At 44.9% G+C, this 21,599-nt stretch overlaps 1 protein-coding gene across 1 annotated transcript in view; it reads right to left on the reverse strand.

Annotated features, from left to right (window-relative positions):
* The window catches only part of LOC132576193 (uncharacterized), a 120,209-nt gene extending 113,143 nt beyond the window's left edge, over nt 1–7,066 (reverse strand). The window contains exon 1 of the mRNA XM_060245135.1: nt 6,613–7,066. Coding sequence (XP_060101118.1) covers nt 6,613–6,777 — 165 coding nt within the window. The 5' untranslated portion in view covers nt 6,778–7,066. The remainder of the gene's footprint in view (nt 1–6,612) is intronic.
* Between the last annotated feature and the right edge of the window lie 14,533 nt (nt 7,067–21,599).

Below are 21,599 nucleotides of genomic sequence, written 5' to 3' on the forward strand. Positions count from 1 at the left end.
TGGGGTTGAAACTGAAAGGAGTGGCAAAGAGATGGTACATGAGTTTATACGAGACCAGAAGCCCGGAGCTAGATGCCGTGGTCGCAATCCTTCAAGCTCTACTGACCCAGTACGAAGATCCCCTGAAAGAAATGAGAACCTTCACCGCCTTGAGGGACCTGCAACAAGGATCCAAAACCGTGTGTGAGTATGCTGCTGAGTTCCAGGCCAATACGGCCAAAATCCGGGGGTGGAACGAACAAATGAAAATAGAGCAATCCCAGCGGGGCTTGAATGCAAGCGTACTGGATCGGGCCCTTCAACAAGTCCGCCCTACTATGTTGGTAGGGTGGGTGCAACTAGCAGGTGAAGTAGAAACATGAAGCGAGTGGCCCTACAATGTCGACAGCAGCAAGGGAGAAAGGGGGGATGTGAGTCTCGGTCGGGGGTGAAACCAGATGGGAAGAAGGCCAGCCAAACTGGGGGAGCTACTGAACCAACTACCCCCTGATGCTGCTTTTGGTGTGGTGACTTAAACCACTTGGCTGCCAACTGCCCGGAACGACCTTGAGCCCCCCCCCCCTTACTCCGAAACCCGGCACACCCAAGGTGAAGAAGACAGAAGGTCGGTTGAAGGAATCGATGAAGGGGAGCATCACGACTGCGACCCCTCTAGGGGAGGAAATTATTGTCATGGATGAGCTGAGTGAGACATCATGGGATGACGAGCCGGTGGGAAACAGGGACGACCTGCACTGAGAGGTGCCGAGCAGCAGGTTGTGGAATTAACGGAACCACTGAGGGTGAGAATAGCTGGAACTTTATTTTTCATCCCTTTGACCTTACTAAATCATAAACTAAAGAGATTCATTCACGCCCGAGCCCTCCTCGACTCGGGATGTACTAGAGACATAATCACACCCAAGTTAGTGGAAGCTCTGGGGCTCCCTAAGAGTCCATTACCTCACCCCATACAGTTTGAGCAAATGGATGGAACTATAATGAAAGGAGAGCCCTGCACCGAGCAAACCCAAGAAGTACCCATGGGAATAGAAGATCATTGGGATACTGAGATATTTGTGATAGCTCCCTCCTCGTCCTTTGACATTGTGCTAGGGGTGGGATGGCTAGCCAAACATGAACCCAACATAAAGTGGGGAGACCAGATCATAGACTTTAAAGACAAAAGGTGTGAACACCACCACTGGAACGGGGACTGGGGTCTAGGACCACCCCCTAGAAATGAGAAACTATGTTTAACCTTGTAAGAAGTAAAATCAATCCCTAAGGAATACAGAGATTTAAAACAAGTATTTAGTGAAGAGGAAGCCAATTAACTCCCCCCTCAATAGAAATACTGACTGTACCATTGAATTAATCCTGGGACAGGAACTCCCGAAAGCTAAACTGTATTCGATGGGGTGGGCTGAGAAAGCCGAATTGCGAAAATTTTTGGATAAAAATTTAAAAAGAGGTTTCATAAGACCCGCTACTACACCCCACGCTACCCCCGTACTGTTTCGGAAAAAGAAGGATGGAGGGCTTTGGCTTTGCACAGATTTTAGGGAGATTAATACGATTTCCACTTCCAAAGCATACCCCATACCATTGATAAAGGACTTAGTATCAGAAGGGGAAATTTTCACAAAGTTAGACTTACGAGATGCCTACTTCCAGGTGCGCATAAAAGAGGGAGATGAATGGAAGACAGCGCTTAATACACCTATGGGACAATCTGAATATCTAGTCATGCCATTTGGGCTGCAAGGAGCCCCTGGAGTGCTTATGAAGTTTATAAATGAAGTTCTGCGCAAGTACCTGTACAAAGGGGTAGTAGTGTACCTAGATGATATAATTATTTATTCTCAAAACACACAATCTCATGTGAAATTAGTCAGAGAAGTTCTGAAAACCCTCTATGAAAATCAACTGTATGCCAAATTGTCCAAGCGTGAGTTCCATAAAACAGAATTGGACTACTTAGGATACCAAGTGTCTGGGAAGGGGCTAGCAATGGATCCGACTAAAATACAAGCCATAATAGATTGGGAACCCCCAAGAACACGTAGATAGCTCCAATCTTTCATCGGATTCGCAAATTTTTATTGTAATTTTATACAGGGGTTCGCACACACCATGCTTCCCTTAACGGATCTCCTGAAAATGAAAGGGAAGGGCCCAGAGGCAGAACGGCCAGGGGCTAAGCTAAAATGGACAACCAGATGCCAAGAGGAGTTCAATAAATTGAAAAGACTATTCACTAGCGAACCTATTTTAATTCACCCCAATAAGTTAAAGTCCTTCGTGGTACAATGTGATGCCAGCGATGTTGCTGTGGGGGCAATTGTGATGCAACCTGATGAGGAGGGGGGCATTAAAACCCTGTGCATACATATCCAAGAAATTCACTCATGAACAGAGAAATTGGTCGGGGTGGGACAAAAAGGCTTTTGCAGTAACCTTCGCGTTAAAAACTTGGCGATCATGGTTAGAGGGGGCAAAGGTCCCATTCGAAATTTGGACAGATCACAAAAATCTGGAAGCCCTCACAGGACGAAGGAAGTTAACGGAAAAACAAATTCAGTGGGCAGGCTTCTTTGCTAAATTTGACTTTGCCCTAAAACACATTCCCGGCTCCAAAAACTTTTTGGCTGACGCGCTACCTAGACTCCCTCAACATAACAGTCAGAGGGAGGAAATGATCGACTCCATCATCCCCCCCCAAGTCACGTAGGAGGGGCAGTAATCACCTGCTCTAAGGCCAAGCTCGAAAAACTGGAAGAAAAATTGGGGGGAGAAAGATTAATCACTGAAGTTGAAAAAGAGGGAGAAGCCAAACCAGAGGGAGTAAAGAAAGGTGAAGGGGGCTTTTGGTACAAGGATGGTAAATTATATGTGCCAGAAAGCCTTCGCAAAGAAGTGCTACAGTTTTGTCACAACAACAAACTTTCAGGGCACTTCGGATACATTAAAACACTACACTTAGTTAACCGGCAATTTTGGTAGCTGTTCATGAAAAGGGACATCTCCAATTATGTTGCTTCTTGTCCGATATACATAATGGCGAAAAGAAGGTGGGGAAAGCCCCCCGGATTATTGCAACCTTTGGAGACAGTTACCAGACCATGGTCGGCTGTTTTAATGGATTTTATAGTGGAGTTACCAGTGTCGCAAGGGAAAACTGTAATTTCAGTGATAGTAGACACTTTTTTGAAACAAGCTCATTTCATCCCTTACACTCAAATTCCTACTGCTAAAAAGTTAGCACAATTGTTCTTCCAACATGTGGTTAAACTACACTCGTTCCCGGACAAGGTAATTAGTGACAAAGGCTCTCAGTTCATTGCCAACTTCGGGCAGGAGTTCTGTAAACTAACTGGGATTGAACAGGGATTGAGCTCAGTTTACCATCCTCAAACGGACGGTCAGACAGAGAGGATAAATGCCCTACTAGAACAATACTTAAGGTGCTTTGTGAACTATCAACAGTCGAATTGGGCAGAACTCCTGCCGTTTGCAGAATATGGATACAATAACAGTGTGCATAGCCCCGCAAAGATTTCTCCATTCTTGGCAGTGAATGGTTATGAAGGGAAACCTTTCCCACTACTGCCAGAGGGAGTAGTACCCAAAGTACTACAATGTTTTGAACAATGGTGGGGGAAATTGGGAAAAGTTTGGGAAGTTATTCAAGAAAATCTGGAAGCGGCCAAAGAAACATGCAAGAAACATTATGATAAAAGCCATATTCCTGTTTGGGACTTTAAAGTAGGAGAGACTGTATTCTTGTCTACCAAAAACCTACCATTACCACAACCGTCTAAGAAACTCGCATATAAATTCTTGGGACCGTTTCGTATAAAGAGTAATTAATAAAGTGACTGTGGAACTTGAATTATCCAAGTTGTTTAGTAAAATACACCCTATCTTTCATTGCAGTCTACTCTGGCGAGATCCTGGAGCTAAGTCTTGGCACCCTCAACCCCAAGCTCCAGAACCTATTCCAATTGGAGATCAGAGTCATCATGAAGTGAAAGAGATTTTAGATGCAAAGCTAAAACGGGGTGTTTTGTATTTTCTGATCAGATGGAAGTATTTTTCAATAGCCCATGACAAGTGGGTAGAAAATTCAAATGTCAGAGCCCCAGATTTAATAAAGAGATTTTATAAGGAGCATCCTTCCAAACCCCGACAAGGGTCTTTGGGGGGGGCAGTATGTCAAGCATGCCATTTCTATATGCTATTTCTAATGGTGTTCCGCAGACAAGCCAGATACAAAGCAGAACACTCTTCATGCTCTCTCCCCACCTTCCCCCCTACTTTCTCTTTCTAACCAAAGGGTGCATAATAAATCCATCTGGACCCAGGATGTTTAGAGTAACCTTGTGCTAACGGTGTAGAGTGCCTCTCCCCCATATTCACGCAGCCAGGTCTTATCAGTTCCCAGAGAATGTGTGAGAAAGGAAATGTTTTTATTAGCTGGCATTCCTTAGTCATAAAAAGATACGTGAGCAGCCTTTGAACCCTCAACTCAATTTGCATCTTTATGTTATCCTTTTGAAGTTATCTGTAACCTTTCCCTTTGAAGCATGCCTATAAGTTACTATGCAATGCTATGTATGTCATTACTTCCAAGGAGTCCGCCCTTGGCCAAGCTATGGAGTTTTAACAATAAAGCAACTTTTGATTAAAGAACAAAAGCTTGATTATTGCGAAATATCGATGCTTGACAATAACTTTCTTTTATATAACAGAAGACCATCAAATCAGCGTGTACTTAGAAACACAGGTGGAAGGGCCAGGGGTCAGCAAGTTTTTTCCAACTGCATTCTCTTTATTTTGCCAGCAACTGAGCTTTGAGTGTGCTCCCATCTTCATTAGTGTACTCACCACACTGTTTCCTGGGGCAGAACCTGACAGGATACTGGAAGTTCTATGAATAGTCTTCCATTCCAAGAATGGCATTCCCTAGCAGATTCAAAAACCAACATCAGTAGGCATCTGGGGGCTTGATCTGCCCTGAGACCACTGTGTGAGGGAGAAGGTGAAGCCCCCCCCCTTACTGTTTGCCTTGAAATGCTCCTGCATAGCAGCTATTTGTTCCACTAGGAAAATATATGGGTCTTGATGGGTAGGATAAATACATGCAGAGTCTTGTGGGTAGGATAAATATATGGGTCTCAAGACTCCCAATTGTATCAAGCAATATAATTAAGTATTATTAACAGCTACTAAAATGGGGTCAAATTCTGCCCAAATGTTTTCCAACCTGATGTTGCACCAAAGATTTCAAAACTGTGCTTATTATAACATTTCAAGGCTGCAGGCCTGTATATGGTAAGTGAAGGAAGTTGGTATTACCCATAAATGAACTAGCCATTCACAGCCAGCTGTGTAGAGAGATTTGCTCATACAAATTTCTTTAACCAAGAAATTAACTGAAGAACCAGGGCAGAGAACCATCAGTCTCTCAAGTAGATTCTGTTCTTGCTCTTAGAAGATCAAAGCTACTATATGCAAACATAAAAATCCTACCTTCTGTTCGTTACCCTTCTTCCTGCCCTTCCTTCCTCCTCATCTACTTCTAGTAGTCTGATAACTGATTTCAAATGGATAATGCTATAAACCAATTCTGTAACATCTCCACCCCTTTTCCATCTGCAGCTCTGAGTCGATATACATCTGCCTAATAGATGAACACTTCATACATGTGTCTGATGAAGTGAGCAATGACTTCCAAAAGCTTAGGCAGGAAGAAATGTTTGTTGGTCTTCACTCTACAAAATGGTCACAATCAGTGATCACCTCCGCTCAGGATAACAACTTTTTGTGCTTCCACATGGATTCCTTGATATCAGAGAGTACTCTGGACTGACGATGATGTCAAGGGGGGTGGGGCTCTGACTAATGCACTATGATATCGTTCATCTTGTCCCCCACTCCATGTTTACTGTTCAGGTGTGGGGGAAGTGCTGGCCATTTGTGCCTTGAAACATCTGGAGCCTGTATCTTTTGTAAAAAACGATAGCTGACAAAATCCAGATGGCAACAAGGAAACCTCTAATTGAGTTTAAATTCAGCTACGATGTTCACAACAGTTACACATACACAAGTGCACACTTGAAAACCAGCCCCACCAAGTTCAACAGGGCCTACTCCTAAGTAAGAGGACATAAGACTGCAGGAAGTAAATCCCACTCCAAAGGCATTTACTTCTAAGCAAAGGGCAGCTATTACCTACAACTTTTGGTCTGCTGAATAGTTGGTAGTGGTTTGTTCTAGGTATTGTTTAAGCCAGCTTCCTAGTACATTATTTTCACATGCACACATCCATCCAAAGATCCATCTCAATCTCAAAAAAGAAGTTAGAATGCATAGTTTCATGCAGTTCATGACTAAATACACTGTGAGGATTGGGCTGCCCAAACAAAACTAGGCCTTCTTCAACAAAAGCAACCTGGCAAAGAAACAGGCCTGATCGAATACAGACCTGCACAAATTCAACTCACACAATGAAAAGGATGCAAGTGGAAAGTTACAAGCCTTACTGTATTAGCACCCACTGGATCCTTATTGCAAGGATTACAGTGCTAAAGGGCAGGGTGGGGTGGGGGGCTGGGAGGCTTCCCTTACCTTTAATTTGAAAGGCTGGATTTCATTCAAACTCTGATTCCTGAGCTTCTTGGTAAGGATCTTGAGCATGGTACAAATCAAGGGAGCCAGGAAAGAGTTAAGCACACATCCACATCTATGATAGCTGCTACTGCCACGCTTGGAGAAGTTCAGAATCGCTTGCATTCAGCAACCGTAGGTGCACATCCAGCTTTCAGCTGGAGAGAGCCAAGCTATACAGAAATTCAATCCACCTCCTCTATAGTTCCTACAATATGTTTGTTTTTTGTTTTTTTTAAAAAATCCTCCTTTTAAACTTTTAATCAGAGAGCAAAAAATTGCTTTTATAAACTACAGAGGAAGCTACGATAACAGCTGACAGAACTCTCTTCTGTAAGGGGACAGAAGGCACCGGTCGAGAACAGTTCACGAAAAGATGGGAAAGCTTTCCAAAAGGAAGGGAGACCCAGAGCGCGGCTCCAACTTTTATGCCACCCCTGCCCCGCTCCTCCCCATTGCTCACAGGCATAGCCCTCGCGCTGATTTCTTGGTTGGTTGGTTGGTCTGTCGGTCGGTCGGTTAGTCGCCCCCTTCCCTCCCTTCCTCCCCCTCCCCCCCCCCCCCCGGCTCTGCCACACTCCTCCCTTCTCTCACTCGCACACGCTCTCCCTTCTCCAGCCTTCTCGCAATGTGAAACTCGTAACAAACAGAACACGCAGCCAAGACTCCGATTGGCCAGCCAAGGAGGACTGTGTCAATTTCAGTGGGCAGGGCTTCCATTTAAAGGGAGAGCAGGGTGCTCCCTAACTCTCGCCATTCCCCCCCCCACCCCAAAAAAGGTGGTGGATCCAGAAAGGCTAGATTTCCGACCTGCTGCAGCTCCTTAAACCGGATTGTCTGTCCCGTCCCCCAACATACATCGGACCTTCAGACTGAAGCAGCTGTCGGCTACATTTTTGTCTGCTTCGAACTTCCTCTCAGGAGTTAAAAGCCGAATGTGTGGGGTTTTGTTCCTCCTCTTACCCACAACAACCCTGTGAGGTAGATGAGGCTAGCAGAGACATACTGGTAGAAGATAGATTTTAACAGGGCTGTCCCCAGTTAACATCGCTGTTTTAGGGGCGGATTAGATTAACTGCGCAGAAGCAACAGTTTAATAATGACACCACCATTGCCTCTTCAGATCATCTTTATTACCTCATATTTCAGCTGGTTCTTTTACAGTGGTCTGCCATTGCCACTCCTGCCTTTTTTTTCACCACAGTGACTGACAGAATATATGCCAAATGGAATGACTGACAGATGAAATGTACTCTGTTTCGGGAATAAAAATTCATAACCTTTCATAGATGGAATGCTTTTTTAAAAACTTTTTTGTTCATTACAACATCACTAGCAATCTCCTTTCCCAGTCAATGAATTGCTCTATGTGTGTTCCATGTGCCAAATGTTTTAACAGACTTTGATCTACATGAAGTGACTTGATTTAATTGCATTAATAAGTAGCCTTGCTTAAGTATAGCAAGGAATTTTCCATTTCCTGTTCTGCCTGTAGAAGTGTTTTGTGTGATGCCAAAGTTTGCAGCCTTTGCACCAACAGACATTTGCATCCTGACCTGTCCCTGCCAATACAAGGCAAAAGCTGGTGTCAGGGTGGTACAAATGTAGGGCTGTGTGATCCAACACAAGGTTACCTACTGAAGAGTAAGCTCCATAGAATTTTGTGGGACTTCCAAATAACCTTGTGTAGAATCAACCCCTAAAATAATAAACCCACAGGCAAGATCTCATTAAGATGAGACCCCCAAACCAGCCAGAATTTCACTCCTGTGCGTTCCTGCTCAAAAAAAAGAAGAAAAGCCCTGGTTGTAATGGTTAGTATGTCAAACTGAAATCCCCACTCATATCGTTCTCAAAATGGCTAACCTAACTTGTGGGATTGATGCAAGCAGGCAGCCATGTTGGTCTGAAGCAGTTGAACAAAGCAGGAGTCAAGGTGCACCTTTAAGACCAACCAATTTTTATTTAGAAGGTAAGCTTTCGTGTGCTCTTAAGCAGACTTCATCAGATGAGGAATCCAGCAGAGTGAGCAAAGCCATACATAGCTGAGCAGAGCCATACATAGCTGGTAGGCAGTGGCCCAGAATGCAACATGGTACAGATTTAAGAACCAATAACAGTGAAGTAAAATTATCTCGTAGGCAGTGGTTTAGAATGTAAAATGGTACAATGACAGAATAGTAAAATTAACAAATTGAGCAAACCCTTTGGTCTGAGTAGCATGAGCATGCGAAAGCAACAAAACAGCAATATGCAGTAAAATTAACAAATTGAGCAAATTGCTGTTTTGCATCCTGGTTGCCTCTCTCTCTCCCCCCCCCCCCTTTCTTCCAGCACTGTCTCTAGTTCAGTTTTTGTAGCACAACAAGCTGTCTTCGGGAAAAGCCAACACACTCACCTCTGGTGCTGTGGAATGCATGAAACTGCCTTATACTATATCAAGCCATTGCTAGGGTTGCCAATCCAGTTGGGGGCAGGGGATCCCCTGGTTTGGAGGCTCTCCCCCCACTTTAGAGTTAGCAAAAAGCGGGGGGGGGGGACATGTCCTCTGGGCATTCCAGTATACCCTATGTGGAGACTGGTCTCCATAAAGTATAATGGAGAATCAATCTGTGGATATTTGGTGCTCTAGGGGGACTGTTTTTTTGAGGCAGAGGCCCCAAATTTTAAGCATAGCACATGGTGCCTCTCCTTTAAAAAAAAAACATGTTTCAAAAAGATTGGACCAGACGGTTCAATTCTATGAGTCCCAGGGGAAGGTTCCCCCATCCTCCATTGTTTCAAATGGAAGGAAGATATTTAAAAGTAACATAGTCCCTTTAAATGCAATTCCCTTTGGAGTTCAATTGTGCTTGTCGCAACCTTACTTTCGGCTCCACCTCCAAAGTCCCCAGATATTTCCTGAGCCGGACATGGCAACTCTACATTGGTCTTGACTGTCAAGGTCACTATTATCTATCCTCACTGGTCAATGGCTCTCCAGTGTTTCATGATTTTTCTTATTCCCTACTGTCTGATCCTTTTTACTGGAGATGCCATGAACCTGGAACCATCTGCATGCAAAGGAGATGCTCTACCACCGAGCCATACCTTTTAAGTAAGTTGTGTAAGCCTGGTTATAACTTTCAGGATTGCCAGCTGGATAGTGCCCAACAGCTAATGACAAGTAACAACTTCCCACCACCATCCCTAGTGCAATTCTGGAACTGTTTGTATGTAAAAGGGCAGATACATATTTGTCCATGTGTATGCTTGCAGCAGAGAGTGTTCTCTTCCTTTCCTTGATGGAGTGAAACCAAGTGGACCAGAAGCTGCTGCTGCTAGTTGTTTTCATCATTCATTTACTTGTATAAGGCAAAGGAAAAAAATTATTCCTGGGAATTCAGAACAAATAGGCCTGTATTCCTCCTTGGAAATGAGAGTCCCCTAACCCTTCACAACAGCAGTAAAAGGAAAGCTTGAAGAAACTCCCAACAGGAGTTTTAATAATAATAATAGGCTTTTATTTATATCCCGCCTTCCCTGCCAAGGCAGGCTCAGGGCGGCTCACAAGACATGGAATGAAAGGCAACAAATCATACAAGAATTAAAGTTAGCAATCACAGCTACTGTTCGGTGCCCTGATGAAGTTGGAGACAGGTGACAGAAGGCAATGTGAGGCTCAGGGCACATATATGGAAAGCATCATGTTCACCAGCTACTCATGTTGAGTCCAAAGTTCACAGTATCCCTTATTATTCCAGCCTCGGCTGTCTGAGTTCCACTGACAGACCCTGTCTCTGGAAGTCCTCTCTTGAGCTGGCAAAAAGCAATGGCTATTTTCACTAGGTTATTTGTAGGAATGCCAGCCTCCAGGTGGGACCTGGGGATCCTCTGGAATTATAGCTCATCTCCAAACTACAGAGATCAGTTCCCCTGGAGAAAATGGATGCTTTGGAGGGTTGACTCAATGGCATTATATTCCACTGAGTTCCCTGTCCTCTCAGGCTACATCCCTAAATCTCTAGGAGCTTCCCAACCTGGATATGGCAACCTTAAACCCCCACTGGTGGCCAGGGAGGGCTTGGGAACCCTAGTTGGCAATATTCCTAGTAACATGTGTTAGCTAGAAAAGTTGAACTTTAATATATTCTGCATTTTCCCATGTATGTCCCTTCGATTTCTTTTTTGCTTTTTTACAAGTCCAGCACATATGGTAAAAAGTTCCATCTATGTCTTGACAGCAGCCTCCTGTACATGCCATAATTTTGTCAACCCCTTCAGAAGGTTATGCTGATTGGGAAAAACTCACAAAGAAATGTGCTCCACTGCTACCACCCTCCACACACTCTCCTTCCCTGCTGCTCATCTTCTTGTGGTCTAAGTTAAAGTGGGCTCCAGATCCTTCCCTCAAGTTCATGGGTTGAGCCATTAGCCAAAATATCATACCACGACAGAGTAGGAAAGCCAGAGTTCTTCAGCAAAGAAGAAAATACATTACTAAGATGGCTCAGTCAGTAAAGGGAAAGAAAGAGGGAGGGAGGGAAAATCTTGCCTCTGAGGGAGGGAAGTGGATGGGACTAAGATGCGCATATATGTAATAAAAGTATAAAGAATGGGAGGACTGGAAAATGAGTAAGTGGGTGGGGGAAGAGCGGATGGCTTAGGTGGAGGGGGAGGAGCATACAGGCAGGTGTGAGTCAGAGGCCCCAGAGAAGGGAAGGACCCCCTGGCACTCTCTGCCCAGGGCCAATGAAACACAGAACCAGTCCTGCTTCACAGTACTGCTTATAATGTCACCTCCAAGAGGCACTTACCCATTCTTTATCTCTGGCAAGATTGCTAATCACTTTTATAATACAAGCAGCAGAAGGGAATTGTTTTTGCACATTTGTTGTAAAATGACTTTCAGGAGCTATTCAGCTTATATTGGATTTAAGCAATCATCGAAATGTACTTTAAAGCAATCACGTGGGGGCCTATTAAACACCCAAGACTTCTCCCTTGGCACCTTTCTACTACAAAGAAAGGATTGGGGAATGTGTTTTTTTTTAACTAATCCTAAAATGTTCTCTGTCCTCAGCAGTGAAGTGTATAAGTAAAAGTCATTAATAAATTTATAATGGATGAAATTTTGACTGTTTTCTGCTAGGGTTGTCAGCTGACCCCAAAAATCTGGCCTTGCCTTCTCTTGTACATTTAACTGCAATGTGAGCCACATAAATTAGGAGTCAAAGGCTTTTGCAGCATGTAAATACATCACTTGCTAATGGAGTTACCAACAGCCTGGAGATAAAAATGTCTTTTAATAAAAGCTTAATGGGGAGCTGACTCTTTTCATGACATGGAGGCAAATTAAATAACCTGGTAAAGAATGTTCCATTAAGCCTCCATCGAAGGAACAGAAACATTTTCTTCAGATTTTCCTACTCAAAACACATCAAACTGTAGTTAATACACAGCTACAGTGTGAAGTTCAAAAGCTTGCAAGCCTATTTTGCCCAGGAAACCACATAAACACACCAAAAGCGACCACGATTTTTCTAACTTCAAGCTGGCTTTCTTGCAGCCAGATTCTACTCACATCTCTTCAATAAATAAACTCATTACATTTTTATCTCCTTCCAAGACACTTAAGGAGACATACATGGTTCTTCTCTTCCCATCATCTTCACAACAACCCTATAAGGTAGTTATGCTGAGAGAAAATGACTGGCTCATAATCATCCAGTGAGTTTTGTTGCTGACTGGGAATTGGAACCCAAGTCTCCTTGGTTCTGCACTCTAACTATTACACCACACTCTTCCACAAACTGAGAGCTAATGGGGCTATGGGCCAAAGATCATTTCTATAGAACAACTTCTTCCTTATTGTTGTCATGGAAATAATAATGATCCAGAATAATGGTACTACCATGGCAGGGCTGTCTTCACACTTCCTGATGGCAGCTGCTTCCCCATACAAATCAGTGCAATGGTGAAACTGACTCAATCACAAACAGGCTTTATTCTTCAGAGTTATTTCTAATGGAAATCACTTTTTTCTTTTTAAGAGATAAACTTGAAGGTATATATAGACACATTTCCCCCATTTTCATGTGCAAGAAAAGCTGAAGTTCAGCAGCCTACTGTATCACATGAAGCAGCTGCAAGGCAGTTTGTGTTTAAGGTGACAAACTTTTCACTGACCATGCTTGAAGGAAGATTCAAGCACCATCTAGTGGCAACATCTATTCAGTACTCCATATGTGAAGAACACCAGGTGCCCAATTTTAAACCTGTTGTAAAGTTGCATGATTTTGCCCAAATCAAGACAGATATCAAGGCATGCTCACCACTCACCATGGCTTCCAAGAGGTTTTCAAAGGAAATGTTAGGAGGAATTACAAAGAATTTTTAAAAAAAAAAAAAAAAGAAACTGGTGATTTTGCTATATCTTCCTACATGAATGTTTTCAAAAGTTTTATGACAACAGTGTGAGGGCTTCTAGTGTCCTGGCTGCACTGATGGACCCCCTGATGGCACCTAGTTTTTTTGGCCACTGTGTTACATAGAGTGTTGAACTGGATGGGCTATTGACCTGATCCAACATGGCTTCTCTTATGTTCTTATGTTCTAGAAGTAAGGCCTGTTGTAAAGAAAAATACAATGGGCTCTAGAAGGAGGCTCCAGGTGAGTGCACCCCTTGCTGTCTTCCAGCTCACCCAATTGAAGGCATTCACTCCCTCCTCTACCTCCAGGGGAGCTGATCTCTGCCATCTGTAATTCTGAATGACCTCCAGCCCTCACCTGGAGATTGGCAATGATGGTTCCCTAGGAGGAAACGGCATTGTACCTGTCTGAGGTCCTGCTCCTCCTCAAACCCCACCCTCTCCAGGCCTCAGCCCCTTGAATATCCAGGAATATCCTAACCTGGAGTTGGCAACCCTATTTCCTTCCCTTTATCTGCCACTCTGACTTCAGCTTTTCATCACCTTCCCCCTCCCTGCAGCCTCTACATAGGCTGTCTTTCTCCACAGTGTGTGTGTGTTGGAAAACCAAAGCAACTTGCATCATTCTCTTCTCACAACCCTGTGAGGGGGGTTAGGCTGGAAGTCTGTTCTGAAATCACCCTGTCAGCTTCCACAGCAAGAACCTGGGTCTGACAGACCCTACTCTGAAGCCCTATGCCCTCCTCAAACTCCACCACAGAATCTCCAGGAATTTTTCACCAATCTGGAACTGGCAGCTGTATTCAGCACTGGGCCCAATGAGTTCTGCCTCAGAGGCCTTTAATGAGACCTTTTAGACCAACAGTCTGGCAGCAATCAGCATTGGACCCAATTGAGATCTGCCTCAGAAGCCTATCAGACCAACAGTCTGTCTCTGACTTTCTCTGCTGTCTCCCTCCTCCTTTCTCCCTCAAACAATCGAAGGAAGGTTTCCTCTGTGAATTAGTGCGACAGGCGGCTCAGCCAATGGCGGAGAGTAGGGAGAGCCAGTAACTGCCATATATAAGGTTGGTTACATTTTACTGACAAAATCAGCTTTTTGTTACTATTATTAGTAGTAGTTTATTTATATTCCACCCATTCCCCCACGGGGGCGGAACACAACATAAATAAAATCACATTAAAATCATATATTGATAAAAGCAATTACAATTATTCCATAAACAAATAGCTCGGCAGAAGAATTTTGATGAGACGGTGCAGCTGGACAGTGCAGCGAGTCAGCGCAGTAGGATATACAGTAGGGGAAGCTGACCGATCTAGTGGGCAGATGCCCACTGCCTCACCCGAAGACCTGGCAGAACAGCTCCGTTTTACAGGCCCTACAAAAGGCTAGTAAGCCAGGTAGGGCCCGGATCTCTATAGGGAGCTGATTCCACCAGGTTGGGGCCAGGACCGAAAAGGACCTGGCCCTGGTAGAGGCAAGATGGGCATCTTTTGGGCTGGGGACAGTCAGCCTTTCCTGGGAGGCCGAACGAAGCAACCTCCGGGGCATATACAGGAAGAGACGGTCCCGCAGGTATGCTGGTTCCAGGCCGTGTAAGGCTTTGAAAGTCAGAACCTTGAAGCAGATCCTGCACTCTATAGGCAGCCAGTGCAGGCCACAGAGCACTGGCCGCATGCTCACCCGTACAGGTGATGCAGTCAGCAGGCGAGCTACCGCGTTCTGCACCCGCTGTAGTTTCCGGATCAGCTTCAAGGGCAAGCCTCCTTAGAGCGAGTTACAGTAATCTAATCTGGATGTGACCATTGCATGAGTCACTGTGGCCAAGTCTTGAGGGGAGAGATATGGTGCTAGTTGCCTGATCTACCATAGATGGTGGAAGGCAGACCTGGCAGCTGCCGTGACCTGGGCCTCCATGGAAAGCGAGGCATCCAGGATCACTCCCAAGCTCTTCACCTGTTGGATTGGCACTAAAACTGTGTCATCCAAGGGTGGGAGCTGGGTACACAAACCTTCCCCCCCCTCGACTCAGGCACAGGACTTCCATCTTTGCTGGATTTAACTTCAGTCGGCTCTGCTGTAGCCATCCCGCTACGGCTTCTAATGCCTTGGACAGGTGTTCAGGGGCAGGTGTTCTGCCATCCATCAACAGATAGAGCTGGGTGTCATCAGCATACTGGCGACAACCCAGTCCAAAACCTTGGGCAATCTGGGCAAGGGGGAGCATATAGATGCTAAATAATATGGGCAAGAGAATAGCTCCCTGCGGCACTCCACATATAAGTGGGTGCCACATAGAGGTTTGCTCACCCAGCCTCACCCTTTATCCCCGCCCCCAGAGAAAGGAGGAAAACCATTGCAAGGCTGTCCCCCGTATTCTGGTGACGGCGAGGAAGTGGGTCAATGGGTCATAATCAACCATGTCAAACGCTGCTGATAGGTCAAGAAGAATCAGCAGCACAAACCCACCTTGGTCCAGATGTCTTCTTAGGTCATCTGTGAGGGCGTCTCCATCCCATGGCCCAGGCAGAAACCAGATTGGAATGGGTCCAGAGCGAATGTTTCATCTAGGAAAGCCTATAGCTGCTCCACCACCGCTTTCTCAACTACCTTTCCCAGGAACGATAAATTTGAAACTAGGCGGTAGTTGGCTACAACCATAGGGTCCAGTGAGGGTTTTTTCAAAAGTGGCCAAATTTCCTCCTCTTTTAACTTATCTGGGAATGTCCCGCTTGTCAGGGACAAGTTGAAAATGTCGCCTAGAGAAGCCCTGATGTCATCCTGGCAAGCCTTCACAAGCCAGGATGGGCAGGGGTCCAGGGGGTAGGTAGTAGGCTTCATTGCAGTCAGGACCCTGTCTACATCCTCCAATGAGAGTCAACTGAATTGGTCCAATATTGGACCATGTGATGGCCAAGGGGCTTCCACTTCATGTACTGCATCAACTGTGGCTAAGAGGTCCTGGTGGAGAGTCAAGATTTTATCTGTGAAATATGTCACAAAAGCCTCAGTAACAGTATCCAATTCCCTGTCTTTTTGTTTGCTCAATGGCAAAGTAGTCAGAGACCAAATCACTCTAAACAACTGAGCTGGTCAAGATTTCGCAGACTCTATGGCGGCCGTGTACAAATTCTTCTTAGCGGACTTCACAGCCTTCTCATAGACTTTCATAAGCGTTCTATAAGAAGTTCTAGACTCTTCATCTTGGGCACGCCGCCACACTCACTCTACCCGCCTAAGTGGTCTTTTCATCCTTAGCAGGTCCAAGGAATACCAAGGAGCTGTCTTGGTATGACAGCGAAGAGAGTGCCGGGGGGCAATGTTGTCGATGGCATTGGAGAGCTGGGTATGCCAGTCCTCCACTAGCTCATCTAACAACCCACCAGGGGGCATCGGGTCCCACAGGGCCTCCTGAAACCACTCTGGGTCCATTTGACTCCACAGGCGAGCATAAATTGGCTCACTGCCTAAACAGGGCTGGAGTTGCAGGTCCAGTCGGACTTTCACAGCTTAGTGGTCTAACCATGGAACAGCATTTGCTGTTACCAGATCCACCAATATCCCTGCCCCGAAGATCAGATCCAGCATGTGTCCGGCCTGGTGTGTGGGGGCCAGTACAACTTGGATGAGTCCCAGTGTCTCCATGGATGACACCAGATCCTGCACCTGCAAAGACGCCACATCATCAACATGGACATTGAAATCTCCCCAAACTAAAAGTCTGGGGAAGTCCAATGCCCAGGCGGACACTGCGTCTAGCAGGGCAGGTAGGCTCTCTGGTGATGCATTAGGCAGTCAGTATACCACCCAGATTGCCACACTCTCCTCGGCTTCCCACACCAGGCCAGTGCACTCTATGCCAGTGATGTTTGGGCCAGGGAGTTCCCTGAAAGAAAAGCAGTCTCGAATGAGCACAGCAACTCCTCCCCCCTGCCCACTTGTCCATGACTGGTGGAGGACGGCAAACCCAAATGGGGTAAGCTGGTTCAAGGTGACAGTTTCTCCTTCCCGAACCCAGGTCTCCGTCATACATGCCAGGTCCACTTGCTGCTCTACGATGAAGTCCTGCAGTAGAGCGGTCTTATTATTAATGGACCTGGCATTAATCAACACCAGTGAAGGAGATGGGTAGTTCACCCTAGCCCCACAATCAGCATGCCTTGGGATGGGACATAGGTTGGAGGGAGTCTGAGCATTTCCGTATCTCCGATTCCCTCCTCGTTTTTGTAACCTATGTTCACTGTCGTACCTTCCCTGCCCAGTTATGACCGAAATCCCCGACTCTAGCATGGCCTCCCCTATGCAGCTCTATTTGGCCCAAAAAGGCCCTGCTAGCATCTGCTGATAGGTCCACAATAGGTCTCCCCTATATTGTCTACATCAATCTAGTAGCCACCACAATAAATAGCTCACTCTACAAAATATTAATCTAATTGCCAGCACCTTAATTACCTAATCTAATTTCTCAATTTAAATTGATCCCTACTACTAGTTTCATCCCTGAGTATAGCCAATTAATAAAAAAATTCAATCCACAATTTCCAAAGCAAATCAATTACCCAATGCACTCAACTGATTAATTAGCTAAACAAAATATCAATTTTTAGTAGCAATTATAAGGTTTCAATTTACTACTACTAATAATAATACTAATTCTCACTAATTAATTGAATCTCAGTAAATAATTAAATCCCTCCCCCCCCTCTAATTCCTATAAATTTAAACTATTTTAGCTGGGTAGCAACAGCCACTTGGGCAGGAGAAAGGAGCAGACCCAACCAATTGCATGCAAGTACTCTTGATTGATGGTTTGACGGGCCAAAAGTTGATGAAGTGCAGTCCCACCCAGTCCCAACGAATCAGGCTGCTGGGATTTGCCAACATGAAACCGTTTTTATGTCTATAGATGAGCATATGGGAAGACCAGGCATTCCATAATTGGCACATGACCACATAAAAAGTCCCCAACTCTGGTTATTGCCACCAAATCTATGAAGGTGGGGGTGGAGGGAATGCTCTATCTCATGAAGTCTTCTGAATTGGACTACAAACACTGTGCACTTATCCATACAATACAGCAGGGGTGTCAAACTCATTTGTTATGAGGGCCAGATCTGACATAAATGAGACTTTGTCAGGCCGAGCCATGTCGGACTGGGCCATGTGCATACCTATGTAAGATTAGGTAGAAAGATATAAACTTTTTAAAGGACACAGACAAACACAACTAAATATTTTTAAAAATTAAATAAAACATACTTCAAATGTGCTTTCCAAATTTACAAGTCTGTTTTCTTAAGGCAATGAGATGACATCTACTTACTCTCTAGGCAACCAATTACATTCTGTCTTCTAACACTGCATGGTTGTTTCTCTAGGATGTCTCTTCTAAATAACTCTTGACTGACCTCATGGAAGAAATAAGTTCCAAAGGCAAACTGGATTTATTTTCATATTGGAAGCATTTTCTGCCAGACAATCTGAAACAAGGGGAGACCAATGCAAAAATGGCAATCCAATTTGAGAGTATAGCAAGACGTTTTAGCCAGTGATGGCTGATCAGCAGGGGGCAGCATCAGTCTTTTTAAACAAACCCAGAAACTAAGAAAAATCAAAGTAAGGTTGTTGCCTCCAGAGAGCAGCAAAGGAACATTAAAATGATGCTGGTATATTACTAATGTAGGTTAATAGTAGCAAAGATGCTAAGTGTGGTACCTAAAACAGACTTACAGTGACATTAGGTGTTACTTGTTTTCATAGATCTGAAAGCAGCAATAGACTTTTTATCGAAATAAGATCAACATTCATTGTTAACTGTTAAATACAGCTTCGTTTATGAAGGTATGAGGTTCGTTAAACATCAGAGGGATTTGAATTGTCCAAAAGCACAGCTGAGTCTTTCCTTTTCATAAGATTTCACAGGATATAAGAAGGTGCTTTAGATGAGTCTATCTAGGTTTCAGATAAAAATATTTTTATCAGCCTAAGCTTTAACTAGAGGTGTTATAGTTACCAGCAGGCCTGGAGAACTATGTTCTGTCCCTTTGACAGAGGCTTAATGTGATGAAGTAGGATCTGGGGCTTCTCATGGCATGGAGGTAAATAGCATCACCTGATAAATGACATCTAATTAAGCCTCACTTTAAGGAACAGGATATTTTTCTTCAGACAGGTACCAAAGATTGAACCCAGGTGAAGCATAGCTGCTAAGTCACTTGAGCTCCATACTCCTGCAGAGTGGTCACCATTTCTGGAAGTTTGTCCTTCTAGTCTTCCTCATCATCCAGCACCCCTGGATCTGCCTCTGAGCCATGGTCTCTTTTTCAATGAACACCTACCATGACTATGTTTGCTGTTACAAGTGCCTATGAGGTAAGCCACAATTCTGTCCACTGTAGAGATAGCAAAGAGAAACAGTGGCTCCCTAATGCACAGCTCATTGCAGAGGTGGGACCTGATCTTTTGAGGACATGCTCCTGTTCCTTTAAATAAAATAAATCCTGGGAGTCTTCAATTCTAAAGAGATTTACCAAAGTGTCAATCAGCTCATCGTCACTTACTTCTGAGCAAACATGCACAGAACTAAGCTACAATGCTAGTCTAACCAATGCAATAGTGCTGAACTTAGGAAATGAAACATTTAAAAGTTAGGAAGATGAAATGGTTACTGGGAGCATTTCTATTGATCAAAGGGCATGTGAGTTTCCACATTTCATAGGCCACCTCACCAAGACAAGAGGGGGGTTTACCATGTATTTACTTGGCCTTGCTAAAAATGGATTAGGAGCCGTAGATGGGCCATGGGAGCAGATGAGAACTGGACTGATGTGTTCTTCTGACAGTGCAAATCTTCAGACTAACCAAGCTGAAGAGCCATCACAAGCCCGCCCCCCCCCCTCCCTTGCTGTGGAACAGCATCTCATCTGGGAAGTTGTCAATTCAATTTGCTGTCAAGTGTTACCTGATATAGAGTGTGACTGTTGCAATCACCAGGGGAACCTTTGAGTATACATCAATTGATTGTAGAATAAAATTATAATATTTCAGCTTTGGCCACAGCCTTGGGGAAGGTGGTGAGTTTATCTTCACATAGCTGATCTGAAGGAGATTATTAAATTTTAGATTATACATGTCAGTTTCAACTGGGGAAGCTACACAGGGGGAAAGAATTAAAGCTCTCTGTCCCCACACACAGCCCCAGTCTGAACTGGATCCACACACAGCAGCCAACTCAATCAGACACACAAGGCTGAGTTTCTAATTAAGGATATTCAATTGAGTAACAAATCTGAGAAGTAAATACAGCAGAACGGCATCCAGTGTAGGCCCATCAGTGGATTAGGCCCATTTACACAGAAGAAAAATTTATCTACAACCTTGTAAACCAGGTTCACAGAAAAATCAGAAAATTGGGGGGGGGGGGACATTTGAAGGGGAGGTGTCAATCCCCCTAAAGAGGAGTGTTGCCTGTGCACATGCAGACAACACTTCTGCTGTGAGGGGCAGATGCTGCAGGTGTGTTACCTGATGATGACAATGCCCCCAGACCTCCATGTTACTCTTGCAATTGTAGTTTCTGGTGTTGATGCTGTGCCCCACCCCCACCAGCCCAGCAGCGCTTCTGGCTTTGCTGCTGCAGTCCCTGGGCCAGCACAGCTCCTGGTGTCACTGCTGTGCCAACACAGTTCACAGAACTGACACAATAGCCCTTGAGCCCAGTGCATGTCTGCACCTTGCTGCAAGCCCACTAGCAGCCAGTCTAAGTCCAGCCATGTCTGGAGTCATGCGAAGAGGCTGGCCCATCCTCCCTTGGGATGGGGGGAGGTGGCTGGGCAGAGCACCGAAGATAGGGGGAGATGGTCAGAGTACTGATGATGTGATGTGGGAAAGTAAGACTAGCTGGGGAGGGGGTGAGGGAGAGGGGAGAAAGGAAAGATGGGAAGTAAAGCTAAGGGTAGGGGTGGTTGGTTTGTTGGCCCAAACAGAATTCAAGTTAGGGGGGGGAGATATGGGGGAACATCAGGAAAGAAGGACAGTGGGAGGAGAGATGAGGGAGACTGACAGAGAAGGACGGGGGAGGGGGAGAGATAGAGGGGAAATTGATATAAAAGGGAAGAGAAAGAAGGAAGTAAAGGTGGGGGAAGGGATGCCCCTCATCACAAGTTCCTTGTGGATCCCTGTTTGTATATTTGAACATTCAGCTGAAGATATCTAAATCTGCAGATCAGGGCCATACAGAAAAAAAATAGGTACTTGTGCAAATGAGGGCCTCTCCAGGTTTGCAGAAAAATCTGAAAAACCAAAAAAAGGGAGTATAATCCCATCCCCTAAACCAGTTGTGGAGTCTGCACATACACAGCTCTTCTACTCCTTCATCCCAAATGCTGAGTGGAAGAGGAGTGGCCCAGTGTCCTCCACAGTCACTTGCGATTAGAGTGGTATACTTTAAGAACAGCCATTGTGGATGCTACTTTATACCTTTTCATCATCATCTGATCTCTAAGTACAGAGGTCTGTTCCCCTGGAGAAAACGG

Source organism: Heteronotia binoei, chromosome 1, assembly GCF_032191835.1.
Source record: "Heteronotia binoei isolate CCM8104 ecotype False Entrance Well chromosome 1, APGP_CSIRO_Hbin_v1, whole genome shotgun sequence".
NCBI lineage: Eukaryota > Metazoa > Chordata > Lepidosauria > Squamata > Gekkonidae > Heteronotia > Heteronotia binoei.